The 24,640-nt window shown below is 40.5% G+C and overlaps 1 protein-coding gene across 5 annotated transcripts in view; it reads right to left on the bottom strand.

The window, feature by feature from the left end:
• pcloa (piccolo presynaptic cytomatrix protein a) overlaps positions 1–24,640 on the bottom strand; it is a 73,491-nt gene that overhangs the window by 3,465 nt on the left and 45,386 nt on the right. The window contains exons 6-25 of one of the 5 annotated variants that reach the window (XM_085385726.1): positions 23,083–24,611; positions 20,410–22,471; positions 18,876–18,923; positions 18,180–18,262; positions 17,910–17,985; positions 15,074–15,199; positions 13,094–13,202; positions 12,709–12,773; positions 12,072–12,256; positions 11,289–11,339; positions 10,996–11,126; positions 9,616–9,642; positions 8,467–8,560; positions 7,319–7,390; positions 6,985–7,231; positions 6,150–6,407; positions 4,825–5,013; positions 3,618–3,759; positions 3,402–3,463; positions 1,368–1,502 (exon numbers count right to left, since the gene is read on the bottom strand). In XM_085385726.1, coding sequence (XP_085241852.1) covers positions 1,368–1,502; positions 3,402–3,463; positions 3,618–3,759; positions 4,825–5,013; positions 6,150–6,407; positions 6,985–7,231; positions 7,319–7,390; positions 8,467–8,560; positions 9,616–9,642; positions 10,996–11,126; positions 11,289–11,339; positions 12,072–12,256; positions 12,709–12,773; positions 13,094–13,202; positions 15,074–15,199; positions 17,910–17,985; positions 18,180–18,262; positions 18,876–18,923; positions 20,410–22,471; positions 23,083–24,611 — 5,691 coding nt within the window. Of the gene's footprint in view, positions 1–1,367; positions 1,503–3,401; positions 3,464–3,617; positions 3,760–4,824; positions 6,408–6,984; positions 7,232–7,318; positions 7,391–8,466; positions 8,561–9,615; positions 9,643–10,995; positions 11,127–11,288; positions 11,340–12,071; positions 12,257–12,708; positions 12,774–13,093; positions 13,203–15,073; positions 15,200–17,909; positions 17,986–18,179; positions 18,263–18,875; positions 18,924–20,409; positions 22,472–23,082; positions 24,612–24,640 lie in introns of those variants that run through there. The other 4 variants (XM_085385722.1, XM_085385723.1, XM_085385724.1 and 1 more) reach the window with 4 other exon arrangements.

Consider the following 24,640-nt stretch of genomic DNA (forward strand, 5'->3'; position numbering starts at 1 on the left):
AACATATATCTTTAATAACTTTTTATTAGTGCAATAAAAATGTGCCTTTTTTTTTCAGTTTCAAGCTTGTAAATAAAGGCTTGATCCTTTCCTTCTGTATCATATTTCAGGATTTAAGCAGATATCTTTTAAATAATTTCCTGTTTTCCTCTGACAGTTGTTTCTTGCAACCTGCTTTTAGTTTCACTTCCCTGCTTTCTCGTTACCCTCCTGTGTCCACTTCCCTGATTACCCCTTTGTGTACTAATAGCCATGCCTTCCCTTTATTTTTGCCTCAGCATCTGCTCTCTTTCACAGTGTGGTTCACTTGCATATTTCTGTGATTACTTTGGATTCCCGATGGTTTGTTTTGGACTTTGTGTTCTCTGTATCAGTGCAATAAGATGGCTTTTGTTGCTTCAATCTGCCTTTTTGAGTGTGACTCCCAATTCTTCGAATCCTGACACTGGGTGTCTATAGCGAACACAGCTGCACTGAAAACGATACTGTTATATAACATATAAATAGTTTATATAACTGTCATAACTATAAAGTGTTACCATTATGAAACACCGAGCAAGATTCTGTACTGCAGAGTGACAGTGTATTCTCAGCTGAAATAAAGCCTTTTGTGCAGGTCCCATCTGGTAGCAAATGCAAATCAAGCAAGTGGCCGGCAGCTTGGGTATTAAGGAAGTAAATACTACAAGCAGAGGCAGTGTGGGCAACAATCTGCATTATATCAGCAGAAAGATTCATGTAATTGTGCTATATAACTCCCAACGCATTTATCCAATGTGTCTAAATAATAATGCACAGAGCAATCTTTAAAGGCTAAATAGCATACGATTGTACTCTAATGAAGCTATTTGTATTTTTTTAACACTTTAATTAATTTTCAATTAAAGGGAGTTACATACTGTAATGTATGCTACTACTCGAACTACACAGTTTCTGTCAAATATAACTCATAAATGGCACATCCCACATCTTATTTGCCCAGGCTTATGTGTCATTAGTGAGCCTTTACAGTCTCTTTTTTAGCCTTACATTACTTAAGGGTTAAATGCTCTACGTGAGCTGGGAAACACTTTATTGCAACACCAGTTGTTCTACTGCTATAAAACTGGCAAACATTTGAAGGGAAGCTAGATGCCAGAACACATATTTGTGTGGGCTTCCCAGCTGTTAAATGCGATATAAATTATGCGTATCATGGAAACTCTCTGTAAATATACTTTTTCCTCTCTTTCACCTTCCTCTTCCTAAAACACGATTCTTGACAGAATGGATGACAATAAGTGATATGTCACAACAGCTTGCTCAGTTGGTGTACTTTAGCTTGGCATTGGTTCGGTCATGTGCATAGATCAGGTATTTTCAGTTACCAGGCAGGTGATCTGGAGTCTTGAACTTGTAGGTGATGTTACGACACTGAAGAATCTCAAGGACCAGGTGTTCACCTTCCGTCTTCATTTCCTTCTTCAAAGCGATCTTTATCTCTCCCATTACCTGAGTCTTACCTAAATGCATACACACATGAAGCTAAATATGCACTAGTCAAGTTAACCTTATTTATATGGCACATTTTAAAACAACAGAGGTGCTTTCCAGGCACCTTCTAAATGGGTAAAAAAGAAAAAAGTCAAATAAAAGAGCAATAGGATGTATTTACAGTGAACTTCAGCAAACTATTAGACCTCAAGTTAAAAGCTACTGAAAATAGGAAGGGCTTTAGAGCTAATTTAAGAAAATAAGGATGGGTATAAGCTCGATTATTACAATTATTTTAAATGTGGCATCTTTCAAAGTGGACGTACTCTACAGAGCACAAAGTGTGTGAATGCGATGACTAATATCTGACATGGTCTGCGAGCAATCACATTTATTGATTTAACAAGGACAAGGAGAAGTTATGATGAGCCTTGCCTGGCCTCTAGTTGCCTTGGCAACTGAATGGAAGTGGCAGTTGTGAAAGCTGGGTCAACAAGTCCCTGGCAAATGTAGGCTGTGTGTAAGTGCACTTTTATTACCCATGTTGTGGGGACATAAATCTGTTTACACAGTTACATTGTGGGGAAGCAGCTCCTTTCTCAGGACAATAACATAAATCTTTACAATTTAGGATGAAGTCTGGGGTTTAAGGTTGACTATATAGTCATATACAGGCAGGGATTTGGTTAAATCAGTGGATGTAATGTCTTCTGAAGTGATGAAAAGTGAGAAATCCAGTGGCACAAAAAGACAGAGCGCAGATGGTGAAACGATAAAAAGATAAAATAAGTCCATTTAAAATTACAGTGTCATAATTACAGTGTGGTATGTCGTAAGCCAAATTACAACATAAGAAGGAGTAAGAAATCATATAATAGACCAATAGAGCTGACTTAAAATTGGATGAGTAATTATTGTGAGCAGTTATAAAATATATACACTCCCCAGCAACTTTGTTAGGTACACCTGTTCAGCTGCTCGCTCATATAAATATCTAATTAGCCAATCACATGGCATCAACTCAGTGCATTTAGCCACATGGCAAACATGGTAAAGGGCAACCCACTGAAGTTGAAACTGAGCATCAAGAATGGAGAAGAAAGGGGATTTATGTGTCTCTGAATGTGGCGTTGTTGGTGCCAGACAGCCTGGTCTGAGTAGTTTAGATCTACTGGGATTTTCAAACACAAACATCTCTAGGATTTATAGAAAATGGCCAGAAAAGGACAAAAATATCCAGTGAGCAGCAATTCTTTGGGAAAAAAAGCTTGTTGATTCCAGAGTTCAGAGGACAATAACCAGACTGCTTTAAGGTGATAGTTAGGGCACCAATAACTCAAACAACGACTTGTGACAACCAAGGTATGCAGAAGAGCATCTTCTCCAAGGTTGGACGTTTGTGTGAAAGCACAAAACATCCAACCTTGAAGGAGATGGGTTACAGCATCAGAAGACCACACCGACTGCCACTCAGCTGCCTGCTAAGAACCGGAAACTGAGGCTACAATTTGCACACAATTGGACAAAAGATTGGAAAAATATTGCCTAATTTGACTGGTGTGTCTTGATATCTGGCGCAACATTTAGACCGCAGGGTCAGAATCAAGATAAAAGTATCGATGTAGTGTGTGCTTATATCAATGGTTCAGGCTGATGTGGTGAAATGGCATAGGGCACTTTTCTTGATACCGTTTGAGCCCATTTAATACCAGGTGAGTCTTATTTAAATGCTACCTGTCAGTAGCTGCCTACCATGTCCAACCCCTTTATGGCACATAACATCAAGGGACTAGTTTAAATGTTGGTCATGCAAACTTTAGGAGCCATTTGCTAATTGCACTCTTAGATAATCATGTCATGAATGTTGTAATGAATACACCAAAAACACACACAAAAAACATTTACTGTATAACAGATACATGCCCAACCTTCAGTGTCACTGTGTCCCAGTGATGATTTTATCACATCTGTGCCATTTGGGATCTTTCCACTGAGGAAGAGAAAAAAATATATAAATTATTTAAGTGCATAGCATATTACAATGTAGTACAGTATATCTTTAGTACAGCGAGGAATAGTTAAGCAAATTAACATGTTTAAAATGCTAAAATGCCGCTCTTTGTGGGATAAATAAATTGACTCACAATCGGGGCACTTGGAAGATAGCACTGTCCACCTCGTTTGCCTCTGCTTCCTCGTCCAGTAGGCTGTAGGCGCTGCCGCTCAAGCCACTATCTAACGAGGCTGCTGTGACCGGGGCATCTCCTGATTTGTAGGTTGACCGAGCTGTGCATAGATATCACCACACCCATCACGACAAAGACAAAGAAAGAAAAATTGCCCCTTCCCCTCCTCGGTTGGTTCCAATAATTAAAAAAAGAAAAAAAAAAACATGGGCCAGGTAGCATTACTTATTTGCAGCAGTGGAAATCTGCTATAAAACTTGAAAAGTTTTTGCTAAAGTCAAAGAGAAAGCTACTTTAAAGCACACAGGACTGGATCGCAATGAATAGCACACAAACACTGAAAGCACATGGACAGACATCTTTCTCTCGGCAAAGACAAGACAGTAAAAAGTCACATTTAAAATTTAAAACTTAAAACGCACACATAGAACCAGAGCGATATCACATGTATATGTTTATGCAGACTAAACAAGAGACACGAAGACTCCACTGACATCGTTAGTCGTCTACATGAAATAAGAATCGCGTTCCGATTCCTCAAGTTTAAGTGAAACTGCCTCAGTGTGCTTCAGTTTCATATTTTCGGGACTTTAAAGAATGTTTACGACTGTCTCTTTATAATCTTTTTAACTGTTTAATGCAGGATATTTTAGATGATTTTCAATGTTTTAGCTTTTTTGCTCTCAAACTGCTGATCAGGCAGTGTGATAAGAGTATGAATGAAGTAAGATGCGTGGATGCGGTGCACGAGAGGATCCATGCCGACACGTTTTTCTTTCAAGCCACTCGACACGGCATCAATGCCGGATTGCGAAAAAGCTCACTAATAATAATAGTTTAATGATGCAGCAGATGTGGCAGTGGCAAAGTGTTAACATTCAATGACTCATCTCACAGTTTTGGATATTGACTTCCTGGTATTAGTGAACTGTGTCGGTGGCCTTCAAGAAAAGTGTGTGCCGTGTGTGCATGAATCTGTGGTGATGTGGCTGAGTGCAACTTTCTCTCTATCTTCCTGTCTCTTTTATGAATATTCCCCTCTTTCTTTCTGCAGGTGTGCGTTAGTAGTACTGCATCCTCTCTTTCTCTCACTCTCTCTTTCTCTCCTTGCTCCATCTGTGCTTCAGTCACACGACAGAGAGGAGACTCTTGGGCAAACTCTCACCTCCGGTGCTCTGCGGCCTCTCTTCTGACACGGCTTTCCTGAGGGTCAGGTGTCTGCCGTCTGCTCTGCTCCCTTTGGCCGACACAATCGATGGCAGGGCAGGCAGCCAGTCAGACTGGGCTCTCTGAATGGTGAGCACGCCCACTACGCTGTGTCTCTGGTGCCTCAGTGAGAGGCGGCCTCTTTGGCCTGGATGAGTTTAGTTTCACAGGCACGATGTCAAGGGGTCAACGCCGGGAAACAAAGGTCATGGTGTTGGAATTCAAATTAGAAGGAGGGAGGAGCGAGATGGAGATTCAGAGAGCGGTTTATCTTCATCATGGCAACCAGCTTGACTGTCAATCACATGCAGCCACAGTGTGCAGTGCCCCTCCCACATCACTATTGGGTGGGGCGTGCAGCATCTACTGAGGTGCATCGTGGGTCCGGTAGTTGTTTAAACAGAAAAAAAAGGGTTGGGAGGGTGGGTGTAGCGGACTGCATGCACAGCCATCTCGGTGGAGGAGCTTCAGAAAAGCTGGTCGTTGTTTGTTAACAAAAAAGGAAATTATACAGAACTCAAAAAATAAAAATAAATAATAATAATAATAAAATCAAAGTAAAAATCCAAATAGGTAAATGATATAAGGGAGGGGACTGCAACTGTCTTCGGTTTTAAAGTCGGATCAGTTAAATGAAATGATTTAAGTTCTAGCAGGCAGCAGAAGTCATTTTCTGAATTCTGAAGAATTATTTTCCTGATGAACTGTCCTCTGTTACGAAACTGTTTTATCAGTAATCTTTCATCATTAGAGCGAGCTGCTCTGACATTATCGCCAAGCTCGTTTGAACATCTTGTGCAAATCTGCTTTTTTCTGTTTCATTTATTTACTACTGTTTACACTGTCATCTTAAAATTAAAAGCTAATGTCAGTCAAAACGAAAGCTAATATTTAAGTTTAACTCCATTAAAGTACATTTAAGCCTCTTTATTACATATTTTTTAACACTAATAGGATTTTAAATAGTTAGAACTGGATACTTATTAGCTAGCATTATGCGTATTTGGAAGGAGGTCAAAATAAGTAAGGGTCAAAGACAGTGTGCTACCTTACAGGTGAGGTGCTGGCTGCTGACACTTGTGAATACATACAGAAGAGAAGCCATGAAAGGTTGACACACTGTGGATACAATGCTGAAGAGAACCAGAGAGTGTGAGGAGTGAGGGGAAACTAAGTAAGGAAAAGGAAATAAAGGAACGGGAAAAAAAAAAAACTCAACAAAAGGTAGAACAGATGAGTGCGAGGAGGCCATGCTGCGTAGGCTTTATTTGCGTCTTGGTTTACTTGGTTGGAGGCGTTGTGGCGGCTGCTGCTGTGACTGCTGTTGGGCATCGCCCGTTGCTACGGCAGCGCCTCCTCTGCTTCCATTGAGGCTTTCCTGATGGTGCTGTCGTGCTGCGCTTTTGCTGGAGCGTGAAGCGCCGTGTGAGCGAGAGTGTTGGCTGTGTCCGTGGCTGTGGCTTTGGCTCTGGCCCTCGGACGGGGAAGGCTTCGATGTGCCAGGGCTACTGTGAGATTTCTCGATAGAGGGCACCTGTGTGTCTAAAACAACCAGATTCACCAAATTACCAAAAAAAAGGCTACCTTTTGCTTTTCTTAGTGGTTGTCACCTGTTGCGCACCACTCACAACGAGCTGAGTTGCTGGCTAGTGAGATACTGAATCTAGCCAGTGTGTCTTATAGTCTATCGTGCTCATTAAATTTGATGTTACTTTGAGGTTATTTTTTAACTAGCATTCAAAGCCTTCCACGGCCATGTTGCCCTCTGTGTTAGGAGAAAGATAGAGGGAAGCTAAGGCAAGGCCTCTAAGCAGGGTGACATCATGGCAACCAAGAAAACAGACCACGAGAAAGCAAAAAGCATGAAGCGAAAGCTAGAATGGGTGCAAAAATGACTAGAGGAAGGTGGCAGTAATAAAGGAGACAAGACTGTAAAGAGAAAATGGACAGAGGTAGAGGTAGAAATAGAGAGAGCAGTGACAGGAAGAAAGCAAAAAAGAGAAAGAAAGGGATAAAGAAGAACAGACTACAGAGACGAGGAAACAGCAGAGAAGCAGCAGAGTGTTGTTAGGGGAAGATGGTGATTAATTCGAGGTGAGGGGAATACATCGTGTCCTACCCTTGGCCGGATCTGGAAAGATCCCATGGCTTCGACTCTTGATGACAGATGATTTTGGGGAATCCTGATTATCATGCGAGGAACCAGTGGTTTTAGGGGAGGAGTGCTGTGAGGAGGGTTTAGAAGAACTGTGACGACCCTGGCCTGAGTGCGAGCGTCTGTGGTGGTCCCCCTCGCTCTGCTCCTTGAGAGGGAGCCACCGCGGGATGTTGTCCAGCTGGGCAGTGTTGGACAGATCAATAAGCACCTACAAGCAAATAGAAAAGTTTTTAAAAGTTATAGAAAACCTTTATGGATTCATATATGTATAAAATATAATATCAAAGGAGCTTACCTCCCCCAAGAAATCATTAGAGGAGCCCTTGTCATAGTCCCACACGCTCACCTCCAAAGTCTTCTTCTTAAGCTAAAATGTACACACAGTTGAAGAGTTCATAAAAAAGTTTCAAGTTTCAAGCTAAAGTTAAAGCAGTTTCACGCCTTCAAGCAGCCGAAAAACGAATAGAAACGGCGACAGAAGTTGGCAGTTTTGCTGTGATTGATACAGGCTCACTGAATCTAAAATGGGATCTAAACAGATATAATAAATCTCAGCGATACATCCATCTGCTCCGCTGAAAACCAGTGGCAACGATGACAGGTTGGCACAGAAGCAGTAAAAAAAAAGCAATATATTGTGCTGCAGTTTTTTGTTATTTTCAATCTGGAAATTAATCAGTTGAGGGCTTTCTTATTTGTCCATTCATATATGAACTATTACAGAGTTATAGAAAAATGCCATTAAAAAAAAACAGCGTAAGATAACAATAACATTTTTGAGTGTCTGAGCTCATAGTGTCGGTTCACATGTTGCTTGAGTCTATAGCTATACTAGTGGTTTTGTTACTCTGTACTTTGGCAGGGCATGCTAACAAGCTCATGATGAAGACACCTCCAGCTTATGATGTTATCATGCTGATGCAATTGTGTTTGCTTAGAAAAAACCCTAAAACATTTAAACAAAGCAAAATATTAGCATTAAGACAGTAATATCAATACCATGCGTGAATAATAGACTGTATATAAAAGAGGCACCGCCACCCAACCATTTAGAGTATAAAGAGCAGCATGTAAGGAAGCAATATATGTTGATTGTATTTTCTTTCTAATTATATCTGGATGTGAGAGTAAAGAGCAAAGTTATCAGCTAATGTTAGCAAGCTTGGTTAGCAGGTTGCATACAGTTAAAAAAAATGGTACAGATACTGTATATGTGCACTGCAAAGACACAGAATCAAAGCTGGGAGACAAAAGTTTTGGAAACATTGTTGGTATGATTAATCCCAATTACACAAAGTGAGTCATATTACTGTATTTGTCAGATAATTAAATTAATAATTCTCCAAAAAGCACCAACACCACAGTACAGTGAGGCCCAGCTCAGTGGCTCAAACTAGGCTCAAGCTGTTTTAGTGTAATCAAGTGTCTCTGACCACACAGTACCTGTTCCAGGTGGATGTTCTTATAGATGACAGTTTGGTTCCACTCAGGGTTGATAGTCTTGCCTGCGTGTTTGGTCTTCCTCTTGTTTTCAGCACTGGGGGGAACACATCACAGCAACACACACTTGGTCAACGACATGTATGCAAATAACATGCGTGTCAGTGAACCTACGCATTGCAGGGAGCAGAAGATACTGGAGTAGGGCACAATGTCACAGTAGAGGGAAAAGAATGAATGTGATGCACATTGTTTGGATGGTAACAATGTATGGGCCTATGTGCATGGATAGCAGGGTATGATGTCAGGGTGTGCTGCAAAAAAGTCCATTTCAATGCCCATCAAGTCATTTAGTTTCACAGAATTTTTATGCATTAAAAGAACAAATGTTTCAGGTCTCCAGTAAGAAGAAAAGCACCAATAGTCCCAGTGACAAAAACAAATGTAATGACCGTATACCAAATGTTTTTTTTTTACCTATTCTGAGTTAAGATATTTCACATGAAAAAGTTATGCTGGGCATCAATAAATGACTTGTTGACATGGATATTTTTGCAGTGTGTAGGGTTTGAGTTCAGACTGTAGCATATGAGTAAGTTTGGAAGAGTTAGGTTGGAAAAGACAGGGACAATCTACTCTATACTGGACAACAATGGTATGAATTGGCCGTAGGGCAAAATAATAGTGTACACTGGATGTGGATGCAGGGCACTGAGGGTACATTATGATGTCAGGGCACAATGTAGGATATTACTGAGGGATTTTAATAACAAAACAGGGTCAAAATCTAGGGTATTGGGGCCGATGTTAGGGTTTCAAATTACGATGGTTAGAAAGGAAAAACAGACCATCTACCAGAAAAAGACAACAGTTAACTCTGAAAACAACACAGGGGACTACTAGTTTATATGTAGTAAGGAAAACAGATGGTAAAATAATAATATCTGGGGCATCCAAAGAGAGTATCATGAAATAATGGATACTAAGGGAAATATATTCAGGTTGAAGGGAGTTAGTAGGACTGAACTAAGTGACTTTTATCAATAAACTTCCAGAGAGAAATTAACCTTGCTCTTTTTTTGCCTTAACCAAAGTGACAACTAATTATCAACCAAAACAGAACCAAAGTGCCAAAGTGGGCAAGTCACATACCTGGCATTCTGGACAACCATGACCTGACTGAGGGGGTCCAGCATGCATTAAATATAGAGAACAACATACAGAAACAATAGTCAGAGGGAGGGTGGGGGGCGGGTCAAAAAGTGTCTGTGGACTGTGAGGGGAGATTGAGTCTACACTTAGCTTAGGTTTAGCGTGTGATTTGTCAAGTGTGCCTTTTAGAAAGGGGCATGAACAGGAAGCTGCGGTCTGCTGCAGTGGTGGATAGAAATTTTGCTATAGTGTGTACATGACTGCATGTATGTGTGCTGAGAGGACTCCCAGGTCACGTGACAGATCTTGTGGCAACCGGAGTGGAGATCTGTCACTCATGAGCCAGATCGCGCAGTCTGATTTATTTCTTAAAGTTTCTGCTGCAAGAGCTGAAGGCTCAACATTTGTTTTACGTAAAACAAAATAAAACCCACTGTTTTTTTTCTGGCTTCTCAGTATTGAGACGCTGTCCCACGTAGTTGCCAGAAGACCTGCGATGCAACTGAAAAGCCTCTCTATGGATTGCAGCTGGCATTGATAGCTGTGAGATTCCATGTATACACACACAGGGTATACACGAGTATGTGCACACATGCCTTTAAGTGTGCATGTTTCCATAACCACTTTAAAGTGGCCGTAGGGCTTGTGGCTGCCATTCTCTCAGTTTCTTTAGCATAGCCCCAAACCCGTTCATAACTCACAGTGGCATCGGTGCATGAGTCAACCCGAAGGCGTGTGAGAGTGGCAGCTAAAAACCCCACAGCTACAGTATATTATTACTTTTATCTGAAATGATCCCTGGAAAAAAACAAAAAACACTCTCTCGAGGGACCTCATCTCATGCCGAAGAGAAGGTGGGAGAGTCAATTGCATTACAGTGCAATCACAGCGGGAAAGGCAGCAGTAGACTTAAGCAGGAGTCTGGATTGTATTGCAAGTAAATATGAGAGCTATTGATTTTGACTGCACTCACACCTACAGTGGAACACACATCAACAGGGGCAACTCAAGTGCCTCATTATATTTACATAATGTTTATGCCATTCGGGAGCAAAAGAAATGGGCTGCTGAGTTTTGGACTTATACTATGTCAAAATAAAAGACGACCTTATGCATAGTAGCACATGGAGTTCATATCAGAAACATCCATGTGTTGCACATTGAATGATGTCATGATAAGCCAAAATCAATTGTACATCGATTTTAAAATGAATGGAAACTAAGTTACTGCTTAACAGACTGGCTGTCTGTGTAGCCTAGATGGGAAAAAAGATCTTAGCTAGAATGCTGCTACTGCTTCTGAAAATCTGTATACTTAATTACTTGTTCTAGCTCTGAAATCCTTAACATGTGCTTTCAGTCTAAACACTACTAACTCACCCTCTCCCTGGCAGGAGATACACTTTAACGAATGGATCGGAGTAGCCATTGTTATCCCGCGGGGCAAGGTTTCTGGCCTGCAGGACGTGAACTATCAAGTTGCCAAGCTGCTTGTCATAGTGGATTTGAAGCTGCAAAAAGAAACACAACTGAATTACAATAGATTCGGCTGCATTTTAGTCTTGCATCTATCTAATTTTAGCAAAAATAACATCCATCTACTCAGATTCTATACTCTTAGAATTAAATCTACACAGATTACAGATTTACAGTAATAGTTTTGTGTCACAAACCTGTATCTCTCCAGATACAGGGTGGGGTTGGCTCTTTGTTCCCTCTGCAATCTGTAAAAGATGAAAACAACATGGTGAAACAGACAAAAGTGTAGGTGGAACTTTTGTGTGTACTGGTAGCTGATTATAAGGTGGTGTACAGTACTTTATGCTGCACTTTAGGCTAAACTGTGAAGTCTCCAAATCATAGAATCTGTGCATCTGTTTCAGGGATCCCTTCAGATAATTGACATCCTTTAAAAAAGACATATACTGTTACCTAATTTTAACTAATAAATAATTATATTATACACATCTTAAATTCATATTGAGTTAGAGGTAGATATATCTCTTATGAAATCAAAGACAACTACTAGCAAACGTTAAAACAAAGTTTAGAAGAGCTCTTCAGAAACTCTCTGCAGACAGAGGCATAGCTTCAAAATAAACTTTCCCAGAAACTCAATATTGCAATCTTAATGGTGCTTACAGTGCAGCCAGGACTGCTATAGTCAAAAGAAGACCATGTACTTCCATCTCCATGGATTTACATGAGTAGAGCAAGCATCAATATCAAAGGTTGTGACACAGAGTCAGAAACAGCAAAGGAGAAAAGGAGGAGCTGGGGCGAAGGTTGGTTGCAAAGCAGCTTGCAGCTTTGCAGCAACTGTGGGTAAGCTAAAAAAGCCTGTGTGAATAGCATGTTCTACGGTATCTGTGGATTGTGGCTGGGGTTGACATGTTTTGTTTGCTTGGCTGCCTAAAACGTAAAGAATGTGATTGATAGCGTGCCTCTAAACTCGCCTTGCTGCTGTGACGTTTCTTGCTGACTGAGGGGGATCCTGGCTGACCGGGGCTGGAGGTTGCTGAAGTGGTGGCAGGCAGGCTGGAGGAGGAGGTGGACAGTGGAGCCTGCTGCTGTGACACTTTCTGCAGCTCGGCCGCTAGCTGCTTGGGATCAACACCTGGAGATCTGGGAGGTCTGTCACCTAGAAAGTTAACATGAGTTAACTATGAGTACAGATCATCATCGCTGCACATAACAAACCAAAGGATCTTGACAATGATCTGTCTAGGGACCAAATGAATCATCACTATGGCTCTTAACCCAATTCACTTCCAAGTCAAATTCAATGGAAAAGAAAAGTGAATATTAAAGTGCCACAATAGAGACAGCTCTGTGAAAACAATCGCATGTTTCCAGAACTGTTCTGTGTAACAGACTGAGGAACTAGGCCACAGAAAAAAAAAACATGGCTCAACTTGAGAGAAAAAAGAGAGCTGAAGATAAAAAGAAGAAGAATATGAGAAGAGCATCTGAAAATAACAAGAGACAAAAGTTAATAGGGAAAAATTGAGGACAGAGGAACAGGAGTGAGGAGGAATCAGTGGAATCAGTTCCAGTTGAAATTATAATAAAAATAATTAGGTAACAACTTACCTTTGCTGTGCTCCTGGAAATCTAGGTGCTGGGAACCCTCAGACTCTGCCAACATGTTGAGATCCCTGTTGGAAAAATTACATTTCATACATTTCTGAAAAGTGAAACTAAAGGAATTAAATGACAAGGAAAAAAGACAAAAAAAGGTACCAGAAAAGCCACAAAAACATCACAGAAATGGAGAAAAAAATGATGTGACAATAGTTAATTAAAAAACAGGACAGCAAAGCTAGTGATTAAGACTAGCTTTTAAATATTAGACATTAAAGTCATGAAGAGGTTAAAATGATCCATCTTAAATATAAAGAAAAGACAAGAATGACATTATGGCGGGTTGAACAGAGTGCACAAGAGAAAGATTGCAAGTGACACAGGTTATACTCACAGTCTGACACACACTTCTGCCTCATTACACGGCTGTCCAACGAGCCCTTGTACCTCTTCATAGGTTTTCCCCGTCAAAAGAACACCATTCCACTCCAGGACCTGCATTCCTATATACGATTTGCACACCCAGAAGAGCAATCAATATTGATCCTGTATTTTCCCACATCCAGTGTTGTACAGACACATCCCTCTAAATAAAAAAAGGAATCAAAACCTATCTCATAAAACAATCAAATGATTAAAAAAATCAGTCCATTCATTTTAGTCATTAGTTATTAGTTAAGAGCAAGCAGAGTAAAAGGGTCTGTTTAATCTTAAAAATATATCATTTACAATCAAATACACTTTTCTCCAACCTGCTTTAGCAGTGACAGATGTTTCCCAGGACAGGCTGATCATTTCTATATATAAAATAGCGCAGTGATATTCCACTCAGCACAGCAAACCCACCGCATGCTCCAAAACACACCCTGCACGCTGGCAGGACTTACACGGATTGAAACAGCTCATCAGGAAGGTCCTCTGTTTTCGACGGTACTCTCGAGCTGCGTGCATATGTGACAGGAAAGCTAGAGTACACTGTATTCCCACTCTGGTATTATTCATCAACACCCTTGAACTGTATATAGTAGCTTTTGGAGGTTGAATTCCAGCGATCAAACAAGCACCCATTCATACACACACACTCCTTCTGAGACACAGAGCCTCTACCCCTGTTGAATCTGACAACGTTTCTCCATATTCGCACCAGACAGAGTGAGGCATCGTGTTCCCACTGGCAGAACCGAAGTAATTTGCAGCCATTCTGCTCGGTGTTGATGACAGGGTTACGGGTGTTATTATGGTTGAGGTGTCTGGCTAACGGCACCACAGATGTACCTTGACTCTTGGACTACAGCAGCCGCTAACAGTTTTAGTTTTTTCTCTGTGTTAGAATAAAATGCATGACACAATTGCTCTGTAGGATGTTGTTGAATCCTCTGGCCTTTGACTTAAAGAACAACTTTCAGTATCATATTTCTATCTTTTCATGGCACTGTTCTCTCTGGAACCCTTTATAGCGTGCTTACAAAAAAGTGGAGAGCGTTAAAGCAAAGTAAAGCAGCCATGTACTACAATAAAAAGGAAACAGGAGGAGAGGCAAACAAGAGCAGCAAGTGGTCATGCTCAAGTGCACATAAACACATCCTCAGAGTACAGGCAGATGGATTATACACGTCTAAACTGTCCAACCTCAAGCTTTACTGATTGTGTGACACCCTTCATGTGAGTATGACTAGGAGTTCACTGATCTCATACTCCCCTATGTAAAAATCAATATAATGTGTTCCTGTTACACACAAAACAAGCAATTTATTGTTAAAAAAAAGGCCATATCTGTGGGTTAAGAACTATAATATAATGATTGGTATTTTAGAACAGTCATCAAATAATACAATAGATTTGTTAAGAAAATAACTCTGCTATCATGACACAGCCATTAGGTTCTATCTCCATTCCAATTAGTCAAAAGGTGAAAAATGATAATAAAATGATACAAATATAACTGCTGGTTTAAACACTCAACACCCATAAGCTTCTTGTTTTTGGTTCTCATCTCTCATGACCAAATGTGAGTCATGGCCCGTCGCCTGCAGGTGATAAAACTAAATTCAAATGAAGACCTATTTTTGTAATCTCCCTGTTTCTCTCACTCCAACTACATGTTCGATTCTTTCAGTCTGTCGGCTGCGAACGACCAAAGATGTAAATGCACCCAAATTACACGCGTGAAGAAAAGGTTTGTTTGGCATGCTTGTTGAATTTTATATGAGAAGACTGAAACATTTTGTATCTTAATTTTGTATCGCACAATACCTTATGGCACCCCTTAACTGTATGGCAGAAGACTAGTGAGTTATCAGTCACATTGTAGTTACACTCCATTTACTCTACTTAATTTTCACAATAAGAGATTTAATTAGATGAAAGAGCTTACCTTCAAGAATCTTTCCTGTTTGTTCTGCCGCTCCACCAGGTAACACTTTGGCAACATATGCTCCAATGTCTCCATTACTACCAGGGACCTCTTTTCCTCCGACCACTCGGATACCCAGACCATTTCCTGTTAATGCCCCAAAAGAAAGACTGGTGAGTGTTTATGGTAGAAGTAGCCCACAGTCTACAACATTTATAATTCAATATATGATTTCTTTTGTATGACTGTACACAAAAAAAACCTCGTCAAATAACATAAAAGTGTGACTATTATGTAGAAAGCCAAATACACTGACTACAGAGTCAGACAAAATAAAGACTGTATAAAAGACATGACCTGAATTCTTTTTAATGGCCACAAGGGGGCAATGCCTATGGTTTCAAAAAAGGGAAAAGTGCTTTTGAGTTTGAGTCAGTTTTGAGTCTCAGTCACTTGTTTTAGACCAGCGGTCCCCAACCCCCGGGCCACGGACCGGTACGTGAGTCATTTGGTACCGGGCCGTGAGAGTGAGACTCGGGTGTGAAATGTATGATTTTCAGGGTTTTTATCCGTTTTTAGTGTTATTTTGTTATCATTTTTTTTTTCGTTAACTCGGTTTTCCTGGGTCTTTTCACGTGTGTTATGAATAAATCTTCTTTTTTCGGTACCGGTACTAGTTTTATTTTGTTGTATTTATCCGCGACACCTTAAAGGCCGGTCCATGAAAATATTGTCGGGCACAAACCGGTCCGTGGTGCAAAAAAGTTGGGGATCGCTGTTTTAGACCATATTTAATAAAGCATTAGGTCCATTTTCTAAACCCTTGTCATACCATGGTCCAGAACTGAGGATTATTAGAAATAAGCTCATTGGCTAACTACTTGTGATTCACGAGTCAACGCCCAATGAGCATGCAGTTTCACAGCCAGACGTGCCCCTTTCTCAAAACCTCTAAGTTTTGAGACCAACATGGTGAAAATCCTCATCTTGAGGCTCCTAAGGAGACTTCACAAACCAAGAGGTGACGTAGCTGTGGCCATCTTTTATACTATCTATGGTCAAAATAGAATTAAGCCTGTAATTTGATATTTTGTATCAAATTAAACATGTAAGTTATTTACTAAAAATACAATAATTTTTCAGAGATAAGCAGGTAAAATGTAGCTAAAAGTTATGGGTTTAGATATCGTGGGAGCTAGGGAGCTAGCCAGAACTAGCCATAGCTAAAGCTAAAGCTCATTATAGCATACTTGCTGGTTTTGGCTAGCTGTAAACTTTTGACTGAAATATATACACTTTGATGCAGTCTCTGAAACTTAAATTACTAGATGCTTAATCCAAAACTGATGAGAAAACCCAGCTAAACTCCAGGTAAAGCTTAATAGCTTAAATTGATATGTTAATTTAAATCACAGTCTTAAAGAAATGTGTGCATCATTTTGTTTGCAGATTTTCTGTGTCCAGCAGCAGTTTAGGTCATATGTAGGCAGCACACTGTCTACACACAGTACACTGTTAACTAGATTAAACCACTACCCTTGTATTGATTTTCTCAGCCTACATAAAGAGGCTTTCAATTACGCAAAAACAGAAACCTTACTAATTTTGAACCATGAAACCATTTTTTATGGTTATTGAAGCCAGAACTGAAGGAAATTGCCTTCCCGGGTTTCCTCCGTGGCGTGAGCGATAAGCAGAGTTTGTCCTTTCCTTATAAGACTCCTAATTATTCAAAGTAACACTCAGGTATGCCGTTCAGCGGGGTTAGTTACGATATCGGGAGCAGCTAGGAGAACAAAGTGATACAGAAACTGTTCAGATTGCTTTCCCAGAATCAACTCAAAGGTTTATTTGATACACAGCAGTTTATATAGAGAAAAAAGGTTCGTGTGTCAGCTTTCCCAGTTCAAACCGGTACAGACTAAATAAGGAAACGTCTTCCTGCCTTCTGAGCAAAGTATCCCTTGTGTAGTTTATCAGTTCAGCTATAATTTATGATCATCCCAGCAAAATACACTCCTAGACATAAAATACAGAGTTCTTTCATTAGTGAATTCTGAGACAAACCACCTAGCCTTTAACGAGCCTTTTTCTAAGAGATAAGGAAGGGAGGATGGGAGTAAGGAAGTGGTCTCATCTCTGTGGTGTTTTCGACCTTGGGGTACCAGCTTGTGAGTCCTACACATTAATTCTTGGGTCACAGAGAAAGAGAAAAACAACTAGTAGATGAGCCTTATTGAGTAACAGTTTTCCTGTATAAAACAATATCCCGTAAATGCTTACCGTGGTATCAAAATATCATAACAAGAACAAAAACATTGCAGCAAAATGACTCAGTTCAGCACTGGGCGCTAGTAAACAAAACGCTTCCTTTCTGGGCTGCTTGTTAATTGCATAAGATAATCCTGAGTGTGAGGGATACGCCATTTTGAGCATGGCAATGACTGATGAGCATGGAGGAGAGCCAAATCGAAAGGGAAGCCAGGAAATGAAATGCTGGGCTGCTTTGAGCCTGGAAGAGTTGTGTGATGCAACATATAGGCTAGCAAAGTGACCTGCTAGTTTGCTGAGATTTGGCTTGAATATTAAGTAATATGCATTAAGCTAACTAGTCATGCTCTGTAAACCCAAAAAGATCTAGATTAATGTCTATATTTTGTTATGCATATTTTGTTGTCTATCCTTTGTAAATATTTTTATTTCATTTATTTTATAACATTCTTATTCCTAATTATATTTGATGCAGTCCTAACTGACTGTACAACAGTCAATAACACATGAACATACATGCCTTTCTGACTGTATAGTCAGTCACTCTACCATTAACATGATGCTCCTGTAAACTGTGTTACTTTACCTGAGACACTGCGGTCTTTAGGATCCCTCTGCAGTTTGACCCTGAGGTGAGGGAAGGGGTAGTATGGACCTTTTCCCTATGGCCCATACACAATGGTAAGACGTTAAGTGCCTTGTGCTACTATACAAAAACCATACACCATTCATGCAACATATTTATATATATATTTATATATATCAAGATGATTCCATGTGAATGCATGCAGCTTGGTGTTTCATAGATGACACTTTGAGAACTTTACTACAGTGTATGTGTTTTTTCCTCTTTCACCTGTCTCTTCTCCTGTCCGTTCTCCGACCACCCATCTCTCGGTTTGTCAAACCAATCTGTCTCTTCCCGTCTAAGGTGGTAGGCTTCAGGGATAAAAACAAGCACAGCTTCAAAACCAATCTGAGAATCTGGACTTTTCCATCCACTTACAGAGGATGGTTATCAGGTCATTTAAAGGTGATTACATGCCATTGAAAAAACGTCTACATATTAGTTGTTAGGTTGCAAAAAATATGAGGAAAAAATATGAGCCAAACAGAAGTTTAATCTGTTACACTTTTTGCAAAGTAGGAAAATGATGCCAAAAACCAAAACAATTCCATATGTATGCACAGAAAATAAGGCAGATTGAGAACGATTAAAGCACTATTAGTACAACACAGTAGCATAAACTAAATCTATCTTGCCATACTTGTCGATAGATGTAAATGTTGGGTATATTTCTATAATTTTTCTCCAGTTGTTAGGAAGGTGAATGAGTCTCCTCCCCAACAAGTGTGTGATGAATCTTATGAAAACTGTAAAAAATGTAAAATCATTTAAATTTGTTTTAAATTTCCAATATAAGTATTGTTTGTATTACCAAATTTGAAATGTCTTAAACCTCCCCAACATTTAGACACCATTTTGTTGATATGCATTTTATTTGTGGTGCAAGTTAATATATTAGCGTAGAGAACTGAACTAATACTCTACCATTGGTTGCATCGTCTCTGTTCAAAGCCATCAGGGAATCACTTAGGGCTGCAATCAAGGCAAACGGGTTTAATGTATTATAAAGTATAAATAAAATATTGGGATCCATATGAATCAATAGGTAAATAATTAAACTGCATTCAAGACAACTCAGACATGGCATCTTTAAGCATATGAAACAAAAAGATAGGAAATGTTACTATGAATGTAGTTTGCACTTAATGACAGCCCATTTTGCATCCTGTTTTAGTAATACATTGTCCTCAGCTTAAAGTTTAGAAGTTCTAGAGCTGCTTTATAGAAGTCGTTTTTGAAACACATGATTTATTGCGAACCACTGCTATCACGACAGCAAGTGCTGGCAACAATAATGTTTTTTCCCCTTTCCTGTTGTAATAGTGCTTTTGAACCACTGTTTTGGAAAAAAACACTGTCCTCATATGTATGACAGCTCACTTGCTTTCAGCTATAGAAGCTGCACCAAAAATAATGAACTATGTTTGCTTAACAGAAGTTAATCAAATGATCAGATTTTCGGTGATCTTCTTACATGAAGGAGGCATGCATGCATTTCATGCAGCATAAAATCACTCATGTATCACAGTGCACAAAAGCAGATATTTAAGACAAGACATGCATGTAAAAGTTTTATATTTATTAACACAGAAGTATTGCAAAGAAATATCATGCATTTCAAACAAAATGAAACAAAACAAAACAAAAAAAACATTTTAAATCTTCCTATAGTTTAGTCTTACTGGGTACTAGTAGAAAGTTAAATGCAATCATGGAATAACTAAGTAAATATCCTGTATTCACATTGCACATCAATAATCCAAAAATATATATTTGTATATTACTGTCTATGAAAATGCAGACAGGACACTATTATGCTTAAGAGAAATTGACTGAAACTGACAGAACTCTAACTTTTTGAGTGGCAAAGGCACTTTTTTCATTGCATCATTTACAGTGAAAACATTTTCTCTATGTGATCTATTTTAAAGGATCAATATACTACTGTCGTCTAAATGCTTAATTAGAAGGATTTAAAATACTTCAAGCATTTCAACAGCTACGTGTGACATCATGTTGAGTTTTAAAGTTGTATTTCTTGGGGGACGCCTTTCATGTATCTGAAACAGGATGTCAGACTGTACAGTGCAGTGAACTCATATAGGAAGATGTTACACAATAATTGGGATGAGAATAGAACAGAAAATAGAAAACAGTGTATACATAAAGATACATTCAAGTCTATAGGAAACAGAAAAGTTTACAAATGATTTGCATGCACAAAGGAACTCAATATTAAATGTACTTGCACTAGAAAGGAATAAGAAGACACATTCAACAGAATGCAAAGGAAAAACAAAAACACCTCAAAAGACATGCTGAGTCTGAATGAAGAAACACAAGCTATATTTTACCCACTTTAGTAATAAATTCATGCAAGACAAACCATAACCAAAAAGTGTTAATGATGAAACGCTAATTAGGAATGAAGTGGCAGTGTAACAAGTCTGTTTTTTACCTTCGCTATCTGACATGGTGCCCTGAAGATCATCCAGCAGCACATAACTCCTACCCCTTGTTGGCTCTTCCCTGATATGTTGCTGCTGCTGGGAGTCTTGCAATGAAAGGCAAGAACCAAATTGGTCCCTTGAATCGGCTGAGATGGGAGGCAGAGGTCCCGCTGATGCACGGGCCATACCCATAGGCTGCCCAACAGGGCTCAGTGGACTCTCTTCTTCTGAATTCTGGGCCACTATGGGTATTCTGCCGCGCCCACTTTGGACAATGGGAAGGCTAGTAGGTTTGGTGCGACCAGATGGGGTTTGATAATTTGGGCCGTCTCCAGATGCTTCACCATCTCCTTTCAGCCTGAGTGAAGAGCTTGATGGGTCTCTTTTGATAGACAAGTCCAGGCCATAGCAAGATGTGGGCCTGGAGGATGGTCTTGAACGACTACCACTAGGATAGGCAGAATCCAAACCCAAGCTCTGACTCAAGTTAAGTGACCCAGCCAAGTTAGCACCCAGGGTGGATCCTAAATACTTTTGCTGCTCTGCAATATTCTTCCGAAGACCAAAGGTAATCTCATCTTGCAAGAGACGGCTGGATCTTGGGGATGCACTGGTGGACCCCAAATAGCTAGTATAGTCAGTCTCTAAACCTCTACTGTCTGTAATAGAGGAATACTTGGAGGAGATTTTAGGATCTAGTAGTGGTGTCTTATGTTTTTGGTACAACATAGATGCTGGGAGTTGTTTAGCTGCCTGCTTCTCAAGAGTAAGTCGACTGATGCTATACTTTTCTGACTTTGGATAGTGTCTCTGAGAGTAACCAGAGATGCTAGAGCTTGGTGTATAGTAGTGCTGTGAGAGACCTGTCAATTGTTCTAAGTTTTCAGTCCCACCTGTACTTCTCCTAAACTCTTGCTTAAGCTGCTGCTTTAAAAGTTTCAGTTCATAGGGTTCCTCCATGGTATCCTCTTCGTCAGGGGTCTTTCCAAAGGTATGAAGTCTGGACGTGGATCCCAAATAGTCAGTAGACCCCAGATCAGCAGCACTCCTACGAAGCAGTTTCTCTGCCTTTGCCAGCTCCCTCTCAGCCAGACTATAAGATGAGGACAGACCTGTGGAGCCTTTAGCTAGTTCTGCAGCATCTTCCAGCAGCATGTAACTCCGAGGTGTGTGGTGATCTACATCTGTGTAGTAGGAATCAGAGACAGCTGACATTGGGCTACCTGCTATACTTCCCACTTCTAAGGCTCTGAGATCAAGATGATTCCCATATTTGTCATACTTAACACCAAGGTAAGCTGATGAAGTGGGATCAGGCTGACGGCTAATGACATCATATTTCGTTGCATCGAGCTCTGAGAGTAGGGCTGCTTGTCTCGCAGCTTTCTGCTGCAACAAAAGCATTTGGTGGTAACTCTGCTGCTGGGAGGTAGTGAGCGAAGGGACAGAGGAGTAGATTGAATGAGACTGGTAGGACTGAGGTGTCTGGTAGAGAGACTGCTGAAATTGACTTTGAGCGTATTGGTATTGAGAGTATTTTCCATACTCGTGCTTGGTTTGCGGTGGGACAAAGTCATCCAATTCTGACTGAGGAGCTGTCCTGGGACGTTCAAGACCATGACTTTCAATCTCCTCATCCTCACCACCTCCTCTAGTCTCTCGGATGTTGCTAACCTCACTGTCTGACATGTAGTCTCTGTCCTCTGCAACACTCTGCAAGTAGGCCCTTTCCCTCTTCTCTCTTTCTTTAAGCAGTGCGTCCTTTCTACGATTAATGCCCATCTCCAAGTATCTTAGCTTTGCATCTATCTCTTTCTCCTCCTCATCTAATTCTGCTTGTCTTTTGCGGAGCTTGGAAGACTCGCGCTCCACCAGATCTAGCTCTCGATCAATGTCTTGTAGGATCTTGGCGCGTGCCATGTTGGAATTACGGCACATTCTTCGACGGGCTGAGCCAGTGCTATATGCTGTCTGTCCAGTGGTTGTTGACTCATCCTCTGATGGAGGATTTGGGAGAGTCCTCTTCACCTTCTTTTGAGTCCCTGTTGGTGTACCACCTGAGCCTATGCCCTGTAGGAAAAAAAGTGTTGTAAAAGTAGTTTAGTTCCCAAAATAATTGTTTAAGGAGCCTTCAGCTTCATAAACAATATGTTACTCAGATAAATTAATTAGTGATAACTGCTGCATTTTATGAGTAATTAAAACAGAGCAAACTGTATAAATTTAAGTTGTTTGATAGTCTTCCTCTATAAGGATGTATTGTAGTAGAGTGATTGAAAGACAAATTGTTGATTATCTTTTTTCTAGGTAACAGTAACATATGTATTTCTGCCCATAAATATTCCACACTACTGTTGCACAAGAAATAATTTATTCACAAACCCTTGATGGATCTCTGACAGCTTAGTGTTTCCTGCAACCTCAGCTTATTTCCAACTGTTTATGTATGTATGAGATTCTCAGTGGTGAATTGCCCAGGCAGAAAACTGACTACAATACTCCATGATATTTTACCTAGAAATGGGATTAAGCTGAAGATAACTCTCCAGAAATGTCAAACTTAATTAACCAAAAGAAAAGTTTAAACACAGATCACACCATCTGAAAGTTAAAATAAATTCATATTTTTGGCTTGTGGTTTTGCTTCCTGGATTTATGTCAATTACGATGGTAGTACTTACAGTATAGCCTTCACCATACTGGGTTCCAGATGTTGCTCTTTCTTCTCCTGTTGGACTCATGGGCTTAGGATCAGACATAGATCTCTGCATGGATTTCTGTCCTCTGGGACTTGCTGGAGAGGCTTTTGATGGATCAGGACTTCCTCTTAGGTTTTGTGGGCTTGTATCACCAAGGGATTTATCATAAGACACAAACTCAAGGGATTTGCTTGGTGAGATACAAGGGGATACAGGGGAATAGAGCACTTTGGGGGATTTAGGAGGGGCCTGAAGAGTAGAAGAATCAGCTTTGAGGTTAGCAGACTGCCCTATTTCTAAGGGGGTAGGTCGTTTCTTTGGTGAGGTCCTTTCAGAATCTGAAAGCTCCATTCTGGTATCCATTCTAATGTTCCCATCTGTATCAGTTTGTATAGAAATCTCAGTGTGGGCTTGAAGAGACATCTCAGACTGCCCACCCCTATCACCTCTGGCAGTACGTGGACGGCTTTGTCTGCTTCTGTTCTGAGCCTCCCATTCATCTTGATCCTCATCATCAGTCTGCACACAACTGTCAACGCTCTTTTTAGCAGTTCTCTTTTTTCTACCTGCTGTGTAAGCTTTGCTGACTGCTTCATCCTCTTCATCTGTCTGGCACCCACTATCTGTGATCTTTCGGGCCAGTACAGTGCCATCAGGTCCTAAGACAACTGCCTCTTGTATGTCCCCACCTGGGTACATCTGACGAAGCTTTTGCTCTTCCAGTTGCAGACGGAGCTGCTCTTGGAGTCTCTGAATCTGCTCAAGCTGCTGCTGCTGCTGAGCGTAAGTTTCTTTCTGCATTATAAGGTGAGCCTGTCTTTCCTCTTCTTGCTGGGCAAGTATCTGCTGTTTCATGGCCTGCAGCTCCTCCAGTTCCTTTTGCACCATGAGTTGTTCGTGTTCTCGGAACCGCTGAATTTCCTGCCGTTCCCATTCTAATTCCTCAGCCAGGCGCTGTTGCTTGAGTTTTTCCATTTCTAGTCTCTCGCGCTCTGCCTGATACTGGCTGTCTCCAGGAACCATGGGTGAAGAAAGCGCTTCCAGTGAAGCAGCTATAGCCTCCAGAGATGCATCAGTATAGGTGTCAAGAGATAAAGAAGTTGCTGCAGTAGTTGCAGAATCACCAGCAGTAGTGCCTCCTCTAGATATCTCTAGATTGAGTGGAGCATCTGCTTGTTCTTCTGCTGCAGTAGTAGAGATGGTGGATAGAAAACTGTGGGATCGAGTAAGTGGTAGGTTCTGGAGGTTGGAAAGAGAAGGCATGGTGTCGCTGGTATGCATACCTGACAAGGTGTTGTATGCTGTACTAAATATGGACCCTGGCTGGGTGGTAATGGCATATGTAGATGGGACTGGGGCTGCAACAGAGGAATAAACCACTCCATTTGATGATCTCAAAACACTGCTTGTACCAAAGAGTGTGCCAACAGCACTTGTGACTCTATCTTGAGAATAGGGAGGAATTGTCATTCCAGCGTAAGTTCCTTTCTTGGAGTAGTCAACAGCTTCACCTGTCAAAAGTCAAAGATATCATTTCAGT

Source organism: Rhamphochromis longiceps, linkage group LG17 (assembly GCF_057381845.1).
Source record: "Rhamphochromis longiceps isolate RC_006_pf linkage group LG17, R_longiceps_female_GT1.1, whole genome shotgun sequence".
Taxonomy (NCBI): Eukaryota; Metazoa; Chordata; class Actinopteri; order Cichliformes; family Cichlidae; genus Rhamphochromis; species Rhamphochromis longiceps.